The following is a 13750-nucleotide window of genomic DNA, read 5'->3' on the forward strand; positions in this document are numbered from 1 at the left end:
TGAATTAAGCAACTATCTAATCAACAGATCAATCAACAAAATAATCATGGAATCCATTAATCAATAAATGCTATTCAGTTTTCCAAACCTATCATCCAATACAAAGATATGATATCAGTGGTTATCTAACCTTGTCTATCTTCCCGTAGCCAGTACCAAATTGTCTTTGTCCCAAAGTAGCAAGTGTCGGCCATGTTCCCAGTGTTGGTTGAATTTGCTTCACTTGTTGCATTAGTGTTACTTGCTGCATTGGTGGTGTTTGTCACATTGATGCTACCTGTTGCATTGATGCTACCTGTTGCATTGATGCTACCTGTTGTATTGGTGCTATCTGTAGCATTGTTGGAGTTTGTTGCATCGGCTGTAGTTGCGGGACCTTCAGTGGTTGAAGTGAAAGAAGTTGTCTCTTGGTTGAAGAATGTTGTTTCTGGGAAACCTGCAGTTGTCTGAAGTCTGGGAGGTGTGGTTGTCAGCTCAGGGCATGGTCCAAACAGTGACGACTCCATGTCCTTCATGAAGGGCTTCCAGGTGCGATTCGTGCAAGCACACACGAGGGCGCCATACCAGTAACTCCCTTCATTGTCCAGCGTGGAGTTGAGAATGCTGAGGAGGCGGGGGTAGTTGTCGGACAGCCAGGGCACAATGTGGTCCAGGGAGGTGTTGCTGGGTTGCCAGGAACTGAGCATCTGCACCAGGCTAGCACGCTGCGGCGAGGTCGAGACAAGGGAGTAGGTGGATGGGACTTCATAGATGCCTCCCCACTGGCCATGTGTGATAGATTCCACTCGATACTGTCATCAATAAAACAAAAATGAGCCAATTCGAACGATAACGAGATGATTCAAGAATCAAATCAGCACTGAAACAAACAAAGCCTTCTGAACAAGCACTGGAAAAACACATGTAGGGGCGGATCCAAGAGTATTTCTTTAATAGGGCGGTGTAAGATCCACGAGATTTTTTTATGTCCAATTGTATGCTTCCTCACCAGGATTTTATTCATAACACTCACCAAGAATAAATAATAGCTCTTATTTGTCATTTACATGTATAAATTTCAAAGCAATATGGACACACTCTTGTTTTCAGATAAACTGCATTCATGATTCTAGGTTGTCTAGAATCACAAATTGAACAGTTCTGAAAACAGGATAGTGCCTAATTCAATTTGAAGTTGATATGCATCAAAATGAGAAAGTTCACAATGTGAAGGGTTTTCACGGATCACATCACCAATTAAAATAGTGGTACAAAACGTCAATAACATGGCCTTTTTCTTTATCACACCATGCAGCAGTTCCAATAGAAACTCCAGCACATAACAACAAAAAATCCTTCATTTCTAGACACTTCTGTTTCAACTTCAAAGGTACCAGTACATGTCAAGCAAGCAAGTCTGATCAGAGCCAATTTGGCTCATCAGGCCGTCATTTATCTCCGGTTTCTTTGGCATGAAACGACTGAGAATAGTTCTATCCCCCCCCCCCGATGGGATGCCAGTCCATCACAGGTTGCTGCCCCAACTAATGCTGGTACCCATACACCGGGGCAGAGAGAGGCAAGCAGGGATGAAGTGGCTTGCCAAGGGCCACAACACACAGCCAGCAGCTGGATTCGAACCTCCAACCCTATGATTGGAAGCCACTGACCCTAACCACTTGGTCACATGCCCCCCTAAAGGTACTTGTCTTTATCTATAAAACATTAAGTAACGGGATGTCTCAAAAGTCTGAATGATCCCGTTAGAATTGCGAGTTAAATTTGAATGAATTCTAGTACACTGAGTTCTTTAAATTCATATCAACATAACAATTTGAATTCTCCATACTAAAGACATGTATGCTATACCTTGAGATTCGTGGCAAGCTTTTGCTTCTTTACAGAAGAGACGCCTTGCACCAGTACACTGTTCTCAATGGATAAGCAGGGTACAAAGAAACCAATCCATTCCAGAGATGGCAGTCGCCATGCAAAAGCTTGCCCCCAAATCACGAGGTACAGCAACAGTGTCTTTAGTTTGGGGAATTCAAATCGTTATGTTTATATGGAATCAGATAACTCAGGATACCACATTTTATTCAAATTTAACTCGCAAAAGGCTCATTGCACTTCTACTTCAGAGGAATCCGTGTATTCACAAACTGTGAGAAAAAAAATGCTCCCATGTTAGCCATGTATTAGCCATTTTGGAACATGTATACATGTACATTAATATTGTTCTCATCAGGGACAGTTGTTGCCCCAGAATGGCACAAGATATGTTTTGGTTAAAACATTCTCAAATGTGCCAATTTTTGAGACGATCCCCCATTACAATTTTGGGGGGGGGGTAATTAAGTGCTCTAGAGATCTGATCTGAACCCAAGACTGAACACATTTCTTGCATCAAGATGTAATGGAAAGTGGCAAAGACCCTTTCAGTGTTAACTGCACCTTCCATTGATTGCTTGTCATTTTGATGTTGGTTGAATATCCAAGTACAGTGCTAACTGAGTTCTAAAGATAACTGAAGCCTATAACTCTACATGTACATCAAGAATCAAGTCCCAAGGGTAAGTTCCCAACTTAGAGCCAAGACAGGAACTCAACCCAATTCCTTTAGCAAGAAGATGGACATTTTCTGCATGAGTTTTCCGCCCAAATGAGTTCAATTCTACTTTTAATCTAAAGCCAAAGTATTTAGATGATACAGTCTTATCCTTAGTCTTAGACTGGAAGACAGAAGAATTGCGTCAGTATTCTAGTTACATTTGACTACAATGCTGATCGTGGGTAAGTCCATTGACTTGCCTTGAACGTCCTCCCAGTTCCTTCGTCCTTGATCGCATCGGCGTACTTCAAGATGGAATAATCGCTATCGACACTTGGTTGGCTGGCGTTCCTCTCTAACACTGTGTCGCTATTCCAGCCATAGCTTGTTGCCGAGGTAACAAGGAGGGTCCAGCCCCCTCCGTCCCGATCCATGTCACAGTAGACCGAGAAGATGTTGCCATCCAGGGTGATGTCATACACCCCACTCTTGGGGGTTAAGCCACGCCCTCTACTGATGATGTTGCGTGCATTGCAAGATGTGTATACTGCAATCAAGTGCCCAGTAGAATCAAAGACCGTTAATTTGTGATGCATCAAAGGCAACGCAAAATCAGCTATGCAGTTGAATAGTTGAGACGTCTGCACTGTTTATGAGGGGGATGTGGGTCCAAGTCTGACCTGATCTGCTGGTAGTCCGTGGGCAGATGTGGGTCATATGGCAGCTGCCAGAGGCAACACTGTTGGTCTTCGGTTAAATCATGTCGTAAGTTAATGTTTGCAGTATACAGCCCATTTGAGTGAAATTTATGAAATTAACAATTTAATAACAAGTAAATTATTAGTTATCAGCAAACTTGTGAATTTTATCTCACAGGCTAACCATATTTCTTGAAAAAACTCAGATCCCCTGATGTAAAATTCTGTCCATAACGATTCAACCCCCCATAAGATTCCACCCAAATATCACCGCAACATGACCTGCCACTTAAATCTCAGACCCACAGAATATTCCAGCAATCAGAATTGGAAGTCAATTCTTCCATGATACTATACCAGCATGCAGCTAGCACACGCACACTGCATTTCTCATCATCAATATGATGTTATGACTTGATGAACTGCCAATGAGTGCACTCAAATTGACAGGCTTATGTGTGAGTTCCATCATAGTAATACACTTGACTCAAGTCTGGATCTCTGTGACGTCTTAGTTTCTGCTTTAGATACATTTCGAGACCACGCGTCATTACTTGCTTCGCGCCCTCTTGTGTCCACTTATTACTATGAGTTCAGATGGGATTTCACTATGAGTTCAGTTCGGCAATCCCAACTTGACGAATCTGCCAACCGTTAGTGCACAGCGAATGGGCTCATCTTCCAAAACAGGTAGCAGCCAATCACATTCCTGGACTTGTTTTTATTTCATTCTTACTTGCATTATAATGAACGAATCTACAAGTCTGACTACTTTGATTGGTGGAAATTCCGTATACATTATGCAAGATCTTATCTTAGTAGAAATATTTGGATTGTGCTCCTCTTAAGAAATGCACTCTATTACAAATTTTTTTTTTAACATGGGAGTGAAATTTTAAAGGTTGCATGTGACTGAAATTTTTAAGATCACAATAATTTCATCTTTGAAGTGTAAATTGCAGCAGACGTGTTTTAGTAGTGTTTTTATATGAGTGTTGGTCATTAGTCATGTTATATGGTTTATTTTTTGTGAGTGGAAACTGTAATGGTAATGTTGTTGAATATTTTTGTAATTATTCAATTCTGATTTTTTAAAAAATTCTTATCTTAATTGTTTAATCTTTTTTTATTTTGATTGTTAAATCCATTGTAATTCAGTTTTTTTTAACTGCGAAAATGGATTTTAATAAACCAATATAAAATGAAATGAAATGAAAGATCATGTCATTCATATGCAATTATGAATAACTAGATATTACCGACGGGGCGTACAACTGGCTTATCCGTCAAGTTGAAATTACTGACTGGTGACGTATGACAAATGTTGAACAATAATGGCTATCAAATGAGGGCGCCTTATAAGCGTTATGCGAGCAGCCAGACCGCGCACGAAGACTGTGTAGTGCATACAGGCTGAAGGGATGGCTGACTAGGGAAGAGCAGTGTAAGTCCGACTTGATTCAAATCTACCATAGTAACGGTATTTTCCTTGGATTACCCCACAACAATGTACTTTTATCACAGTGCTTTAGGTATCAATTCTCTTTCAATGTAACTGTAGTCAAAAGCATAATACATGTACTTTTACCACTTTTTGAAAAATTCACTCGTCCTTTGAATTCAACCCTCCAATCTCTAAAACCTTAACGTTTTGCTCGGTCAGTTCTGCTCACAGAGATGACAAATTCAATTCAGCGCCTGTTGAAGCAATCCGCTGTCGGCTATGCCTGAATTTCACAGAATCCTTCAAAGTTTATCTCACTTATGGATGATGAAGTCAAGGGGCAGGCAACTGGACACTTTGTCAAGGCAATTACGTGTACTGTACTGAGATCTTTCAAACCAACTGTCTGAAACCCTTTTCATGATACAATCTGCCGGTTTTGATAAATGGATTTTACAATCCTCCATCACAATTCAAGTCACAAGCTATAAAATTTAGTGTGAAAAAAAAAATATTCCTTCATCACTTCTTACAAGTGAATGGTCTCACGAAAGGACTTGTGACTAGACTTGCGAAAGGATTGAGGATAAAAAAAAGACCACACAATGTAAATTGTCATACCTAGCTCAAAGTAATCAGTGCCGTTATCACTGGTAAGATCCATCATCTCCATCGTTGCCGACGTGTTACTTAGGATACAGTCAGTGGTCCCAGGGTCATATTCAAATGATTGACAGTTAGGGCGGTCCCATAGACACAGCAAGGCACAAGCCTTTGATGATATCACCTTGTCTATGGTCTCGGTGTTGAAACCCGACAGCACGGCCTGGCTGGTCCTGTTGAAGAATGTCAGAGGGTCGGCTGCAGAGAAAACAGGATATGAAAAATATTCAACAGTTTCAAAGATCAGTTTGGTATTGAATTACATGCCCACACCATCATTTGAAAACTGAACCAATATTTGGTAAGAGCATCAAAAGCTCAGAAAAATACATTCTGAGAATACAATATCAAGTGGTCTTCTTTTGCTATTGACAGTGAAAAGGTATTTAGTCTGGTGGCAAGACAGGCTAGGCTCGGGGCACAACCTTCTTCTTCCAAAACAACACTGGAATTTCTCCAGGTGAAAGTGCCAGACGAGCAAACCCTGGGCTGTCATGCTGTGTGCATCTTCCAGGTTGGAGTTTGGCTGTACATTGGGCATGGACTTACAGATGCATATCACACCACACAGCACAGTATGTCACAGTTTACAATCAAAGGTTAGCCATACAAAACCAAAATCAAGATTTTCTCAGGATCTGCTCTCCAATAATAACACTAAGAGTGACCATTAATCCAGCAGTACTGCAACTCGAGACACTATAGTAATTTATCACATGTGTTCATCAGGCCATGACATCAACTGCAACAGTTGATCTCATCAGTATATGTTAGGCTTAGGCTATACCCCTGGGTGGCGATGGGCAAGATCTTAGAGGGTAGAGTGAATTGCCCAAAGCTGTGCTAACTCACCAATTCGATCCCGATAAGGGTCCTCACGACATCGCAGACCTTTGCGACCTTGGGGCGGGCTGTCACATGATCGGCTACGCTGCCAGGTACCCACATCCTCACAGGGCACTGAGCATGTTCCCCAGGCACCCCAAGAACTCCACCCACCGTTCACTAGATGCAACAATCAGTCCACAGTAAGGAGTCACTATTTATCTTATGTTTGTTGGTAGGATCTCCATCAAGATATGTTGAATTGTTTGTTGTGTTTCATTGCCCATGATGGTTTCCAAATTAAACAAGGCTTTTCCATATTTATCAAATGTGTTTTCAAAAAATTTTTTTCCTCTTACAACATTTGATTAAGTTATAGAAGTCATTTTGTGTGATTTTTTAACTTTAGTTACCCAACTTAAGACATTCTTTCTAATGGATTGGATGCATTAACCACTGGCTGCTGGGGAACCCCGTTTTGAGCACCATGGGTTTATATGCAGAGCTGGGGTGCCCAAAATGGGACAAAAGAGCTGGTCCATGTAACAAAAGACCCAACTCAGAACAAAAGACCTGCTACTGGAAATTGCTATCATTTTTTGGCTTGCATTTTCCGAAAATAATCTGTCACTGTTTTTAAACAGTACACCACTGTTTTGGGCATAGCGCGCCCGCACATTAGCACTGCGGACAAAAGTGCTCCAGGGCTCTGCTACACGCTAATCCAGCCGTGTTTGAAAAGACGGCATTCGCATTCCCTGGGGACAAAGGAAATTACACAACAGCTCACAATTCTGGGCTCTCTTTACAGGGCGGCAGGCCTGGCTGAAATATTCAGGAGTCCATGAAGGTACCTGTCAGCTTAGAGTGGCCACCAAAGAGTCATTCGTGTGGGTGAATGACTGTTCACCCACACGAACAGTATAAATGAAATGATGAATTTTGAAGAATTTTGAAAACTAAAATTTTGAAAATTGCCCGTATGTGTGCACTGCATTTTTAAAAGCACCCGGCAGCACGTGGTTAAAGTACATCTATAATTACATATATCCATAAATTAAGGCTCCTAATGCACCCTGCCTATATTTGGTACCATTGCCATTTAGCCTTGGAAATTGGAAATCAGCTTATTTCTATACTTAAACCTAGGGGGTATAAAGTCCCAAGTACTACAATAGAAATGGCTCTACCTTCCTCAAACCTCCCAAATCCTCACAGACTTCCCTGTGACCTCTGACAAAGCCAAATACTCTTATGTTACATTGCCAGAGCAGTAGATCAAATCTGGGGTATAAATTGTTTCTCGCAAGCGAGTATTATCAAATTAGAAACTGTCCCGCACATACCTGGTTCATAGTCTCCAAATAACTCCAATCTCAAGCTGATGCTGGTGTTCCAGGTGCGTGGCTCGATGCGCAAGTAGCGGACATTTGGAATGGGCTCGGGAAGAGTGTTGCGCACCACTGAGGTGCTGTCGTAGTTAGCTACCATGAACTGTAAAGACACCACATTGCAATGACATCAAACGATCACTCCCGTGCCATATTATGGCACATACGTGCACATTTCACTGAGTGTAATCAACGTGACGTGCAATAGTATTCTTACATTAAGCAGAACTACATAGAAAGCCACACAAAACATGTTCCCTTGTAAAATTCACATAATGAACCCTTTCATGGCTGACAATCAAACACAAAATTAGAAAATAGCGCCCTCAATAGGGTGTACATTGAGAGGATGCTCACCTTGACTGTACCATTCTGCATGTAGTCCAGCCAGTTCTGTCCGTCCACCGAGTACTTGATGTAATAGCCGGTCACCCAAGAATCACAGCAAGGCAGGCCGGAGGTCGCGATGGCCTTGACGGTGACCCGTTCTGCTAGCTCAACCTGTATCCACTCCCCTCGTTGGTGCTTGGCTGGTACCCAGGCAGCTGCAGGATTGGAGTGGTAGAGGCGGGCATGAGCACCGTCGCAGAGACCAGTCTGGTTCACGGAGGAGACAGTGATTTGAGAGTCCTTGATCAGACCAGAGATGAGACCAAGGGGAAGACCCTCTCGACCTGAGTTGAAAAGGAGAATCACAAGTCATGATCGAATGAACACTGACAACGTCAAGAAAAAACTGCACTCTCAGATCGTTTTGTCGGAATCCCATTGGGATGTTCCCTTTCACATGTTTCATGTACTACCATACCAGCCACAAGCAAAATACATACATGCATTTTAGGAAGCTATTGTGTAGCTACTGCCTGGGTAAAGTATACTCATGGGCTAAGCTATAGAGCACCCAAGTAAGACATCATTTGAACCAGGAAGTGTAGTGCAAATGAATGGCGTATGTGCTTTTATTGATTCATGCATAGGTTCTCGCGCTAATGCCTTTTACACATGCAATTTTGCATGTGACGTATTCGCTTCAGTACTCTATATATGAAGAGACAACTCATATGAGTATATAAATGTTCATTAGTGTTTCCAATGGCGAGTGAAATTGTAGTGCAACTGAATATGTATGAGGTACGGTAAAACAAGCATGACGTACGTGGTTTAGTTTGGGTGGAAAGCTGATGTTAGCTCCCCTTGGCACTGGAAGTTGAGAGATTACTTTTTATCTGGGAACTAGTTGAGCAATTTCCAACATCGTGGGGAGCTAATATACATGTACATGCTAACACCTTATCCTCGGATTCTGTATCCTGATTGGCTAGTCATGTGACATTTGTTATTTCTGCTTTCTTGCTTTTCATTGCTAAAAGAACTATACCCAAATCAACCGAAGTATCAGACTCACAATATTCCAAAAATCTATTCACATAACCACTGGCATTGTGCATAAATATGCGTAGGTGTACAGGTGTGTCATACATTGTACATAGTGTGGACCTCTGCACAAAAGAAGTCCACATTATGCAGGGTACGATAGCATCGTGTGGACTTGCACACATCCACACAATGCTTTCCCCTCTCTGAAAAACAGTTTCAAAGGCCTTTTGGGGTCAAGGTTATCTGTTGCAAAATGAAGACGAACAGTCTAGGAAATCATCAGCTCAAAGGAGTAATCCTAGTGGGAGAAAAAGGAGCTGCAACTTATATCTTCAAACAGACATATCTTTTGTATGTGTTGCGATCAAATCGTCGGGTGCCTGGAAGAAGGTCATAAGCGTTTATGACCTTTTGCCAGGAAGCATAATCGCTGCAAACAATTTTCCCGGCAAAAGGACACATGTATGCATCTGTTTTATTTTAATGAAATATAAAGATTTCCTTGCAAATAGTGACAAAAAGATTTTCCAAGTCGTTTGATAAGTTGTACAAAGGTTGCTTTTTGCACAGCCTGTGTTGATTTTGTAGTAAATTTTATCCATTTTTACTAGGTAAAGAGAGTGTGTTTCTTACGCCCTTTTAGGGCGTAAGTGCGCTGACGAAATTAGTTAGTTAAACGTTTCTGAACTACTCAAGCGACCACTAACCTCGGCTTGTGCAGTAGGCATCATAAGTCTCATTTCTATCCTGCAAGCCACCGTTGTATATCCCAGCCTCCTGTGACAAGCCACAGGAGCTGTTGGCAGCCTGGATGGGACATCGCACCGACCCATCTGACAACCAGCCCAGGCTGCAACTGTCAAGCTTGTCAATGGACCAGGCATCATAAAGGTCATCGAAGGAGGACAGCTCTGCCCCTTGCTTGTTGCATTCCTCCTTGGCCTGGTCAAAGGTCAAACTGCCACTGCCTCCTGAGCCACTGATGAGATAAGTGGAAGACACTGTGGAAAGATGAGAAAGTGAGATTTCAGTATCAATTTCAAGACAAACGCTCTAGCATTTATACATGTATATCTATCTCAAAGACTTGTCTGTCGCTGTTTTAAAACTTCTACTTAAAATCTTCTGGCATACACGTGAATACATACCTCCCATTGTTTTTTAAAGTGTCAATTGTCGTCTCCAATTTCAATCTGAAATTTAGCAACATCAACTCAACTAGGTACCAGATTTCTAACACTGACTTGGGTCCTATCACCCCTATGTAGTTCTTGGAATTCACCCAATAATCTCTGATGACATGTTTGTGTACATGCCACTGTTAACCTCTCTCAGGTCAGACCATGAAACCTACAGGGTAGAATGTCTAAAGCACTGGTCATGATACTGGGGAAAATGCAACATGAATGGCAGGGTCGCTGGGTCATTTAACAAATTACATCACAGCACAGCTCAATTTCATTATCTGTTGAGAGTCAACAAGGTCTATAGAATCAAGCCCAGTAGTACTGCACAAAACCAAGGAAAGTTGTTGATGTAAAACTATGCCTCTAACACTTACCTACGGTGACTTCCACTTCACACAGGGACAGACGTGAGCCACTTTGGATGCGTTGGACAGCAACATATCGGCCAAATTGTGGAGCCCTTCCGTGAACAGTAAACTGGGAGCCTTCTCCAGATGTTTGAAGATTCCCAAACCTTGTGACATGACGTACCGATGAATCAATGCCGACTCGCACAATAAAAGGTAGGACTCCGTAATCTGAATACATTTACAATTAAAAATTCAGTAAAAAGTTTCAATAAAATCATCTTAGGAAGTTTTTAAGTTTTAGCTTTATTATGCATTAGGGAGAATCAGGCATACTAATAAGACATCCATACAACATGAAAGACAAAATGAGAAATAGGTTTGCGGGTACACCACGGAATCAATCTCTTTTGGGCGAAGTGTGGTTCTTAAAAGAACCGGTGAGTGCTAACTCGACATTATCGGCCAGAGCACATGTCTCTTCCACCATGCAAAGCTTCAAATCTTACTATGAAAGACAAAATGATCCCAGTGATTTCTGATTAGCAAGATGTGTTCAAAGGCTAGTAACTTATCTAAAGTTGAGTTAAAATGTCCCAGCTCTGATTTTGAAAAAAACACTTTTGAAACGGACAAAAAGTCTGCAACCTTTAAAACTTGTAACATTGTTTTTTTGTAACTGGACTAACATTTTATTATGACCATGCATAAAACTTACACTTTTTGGCTATCGTTTTTTGAAATACCCAAATTTTCCCAGAGAGGTTAAACATGTTATTCCCAAAAAGTTCCCTGATTTCATAGCTTAACATTTCAATCAAAAAAAGATCAGAATAAAATGACATACCGCATTGGTTTGTGCCACAATTATCTGACCTCCCGTGAACTCTGACCTCTTTGACCTGGTAGACGCCTCCGAGGTCTACCTGCCACCAAGGGCCATTGTCGTTGTTGGTCTGGATGCAAGATCCTGCCGCCAGTGAGCCGTTGGTGTTACCATCCACGGCTAGCTCTGCCGACGCATTGCCAAGGATGGAACTCTGTGAAGCAGGCCTGTTGAATGCTACAGTGCTGAGGGTATCTGTTAGGAATGGAAGGGAAATAAATATTACATTAAACCCGTTGTGAAATATTGTAGTATTGGCAGGTAAACACAATTTTTGAAAAAAAAAAGAAAGCTGGGACAAGTTTAAGGATCAAACAAATTGCCATAATACGGACTCTTGAGATCCATTAGTACAGCCTTTGTACCACATTTCTCATGACAATCTAATAACTTGGTAGGCTCAAAGCTCCCAGCTGCGACAAAGCGGTGTTTGCTACATAAGGCCGTACACAGTGGTCAAACTGAAAATCAGGCTCAACACATGATCCTTCTATGAAGACTTCTCAGATGTTGCGTGTGTCACCAATGGCAAATGAGATGTCTACTATTGTAGCCTATGATTGGAAGCCATTGCAAACAGACTGCCAGATTGGCTTTTTTTTTTACATGTCCTTCAGAAGAACAATGGTTAACAACATCTTCAAGGATCCTCCAAGTAGCACTCAAATAATGAATGTTTTATGAGTGCAGTGCTAGTAAGACAACACGTGTGAAACATTCATTATTTTTTAAATGGCAAACTATCATGCTTGGACGCCTGAAGAAATCATCTATGAGTGTAAGTCATTGTTTTACTTTGTATATTGGTAAATTAATGATGCAAAGTTTCACATTTAAACTTTAAATGTTCAGTAAGAAGTTCACGTTTGTCTTACAACTTCCTGAAACTATTTGACAACACTGAACTACTGCACTAGTAAGCACGAGGTAGTGGGTTCGAGTCCCACCCAAGTACACTTGTGGTTTTTCACAAGCCTTCGGGGACATGCACTGAATATACAGTGTTAAAATCCAAAATTAATTTACATCTCCCCGGTGCAAATCCATCTGAAACTATTTGACAACAGTTGTATTTTGCTGCAAAGAGATTCCTTGTCCATAAAAGACGGTAATGTGTGTTTATAAACCAAAGAAAATAAAAATTGGTTTTGATGAGAAGACTGAATGATGTATCTTACCTCTACAGGAGACACTGGAGTCACATCCTTCTCTGATGTAATGATCTCCAGGGCAATCCATACCGCCAAACTGGGGGGTGGGGTTTGTGCAAGGGTGGTGCCTGTAGCGTACACCGCCTGTGCCGCAGTGGGCGGTGCATTCAGACCAGCCTTGCCAATCACTGAAGCCTCCATCGACTGAAAGAATCATGAACATGAAGAATACCATTAGTAAAGAAAATTTTAATAGCAAAATTCTTTTCCATCCAAATCACTATGAATTTCAAGGATAAAAACTTCAGCCTTGCTAATCTGGTTGTCATATAATTGGAAATAGTGAATCTAATTCAAAGTACCCTCATTTAAATGAAGAAATACAAACATCATGATGGAGGGGTCATTTGAATGTATTTTATCTTGCAACATTAAAATCTCATTGATATTACAAGAATCTGTTCCCGATGGTTGAAGATTGCAAATATTTATACAAAACCAGAAAACTGTTTGGACACAAAAGTTTACAAGTAAATTTAAACTGACCTAACCACAAATGACAGTTACATAAACTGTTGTTTTAGAGTGAACTATTGCAGTTCCTAATTTCAAATTGGAACATAATTACAAATATGGCAGAAGTGATAGGGTTGAGATACTTTTGAGCTAATGTACATGTAAGCCAGTGTAGGCCAAAGTCCATTTCTTAACATTAAGTTGCTATCACTGCCTGTATTAATCCTACATAAAGTGTACAATTCTTAAAGATATGCATGTTATGAAAACTTCTAGGCTTACTTGGGCATCTCTGAGTACCACAGACTCTCGTCTCGCTGCTGGCTTGGTCTTCTGGACAGTCGTCCCCTCCATGGGCAGGGGCAGGGTTTGTGCAGGTACGGGTGCGGTTTTGAGAGCCGATGCCCTCACACTCCACGGTGCAGTTGCTCCATTCTGACCACTCACTGTACTGACCATGAACTGTGAAGGAGATGTGATGACACTGGTCTATTTTAGGTCAAGTTAACAAATGAAATAGCTTCTCATCTCTGTCCACTTCCTTTTATCCCTGTTTATCCTTTTCTTTGCTTTTGAATTGTTAGATTTGTAATGCATATTTACTTTATTTGTTTCTAACAGCATAATCACTGCTTGCAAACTGTTAATGTGAAAAGTTCTTAAAATTCCTCTGCCATCTTGGAAAAATCTGGATATGAAATTTTTCTCTTGACTCAGCCCTATGTTTATCGCATA

General features: G+C 41.2%; 1 protein-coding gene across 1 annotated transcript in view; it reads right to left on the reverse strand.

The window, feature by feature from the left end:
• The window catches only part of LOC110988604 (uncharacterized), a 138108-nt gene that overhangs the window by 97511 nt on the left and 26847 nt on the right, over positions 1-13750 (reverse strand). Inside the window, exons 24-34 of the mRNA XM_087148740.1 lie at positions 13298-13477; positions 12527-12703; positions 11310-11543; positions 10490-10693; positions 9636-9929; positions 7909-8225; positions 7507-7654; positions 6188-6340; positions 5294-5533; positions 2791-3077; positions 131-791 (exon numbers count right to left, since the gene is read on the reverse strand). Of these exons, the coding sequence (XP_087004866.1) occupies positions 131-791; positions 2791-3077; positions 5294-5533; positions 6188-6340; positions 7507-7654; positions 7909-8225; positions 9636-9929; positions 10490-10693; positions 11310-11543; positions 12527-12703; positions 13298-13477 (2895 nt within the window). The remainder of the gene's footprint in view (positions 1-130; positions 792-2790; positions 3078-5293; positions 5534-6187; positions 6341-7506; positions 7655-7908; positions 8226-9635; positions 9930-10489; positions 10694-11309; positions 11544-12526; positions 12704-13297; positions 13478-13750) is intronic.

This window comes from Acanthaster planci, linkage group LG18 (genome assembly GCF_054643075.1).
Source record: "Acanthaster planci isolate LZ-2023a linkage group LG18, COTS_SCS, whole genome shotgun sequence".
Classification (NCBI taxonomy): domain Eukaryota; kingdom Metazoa; phylum Echinodermata; class Asteroidea; order Valvatida; family Acanthasteridae; genus Acanthaster; species Acanthaster planci.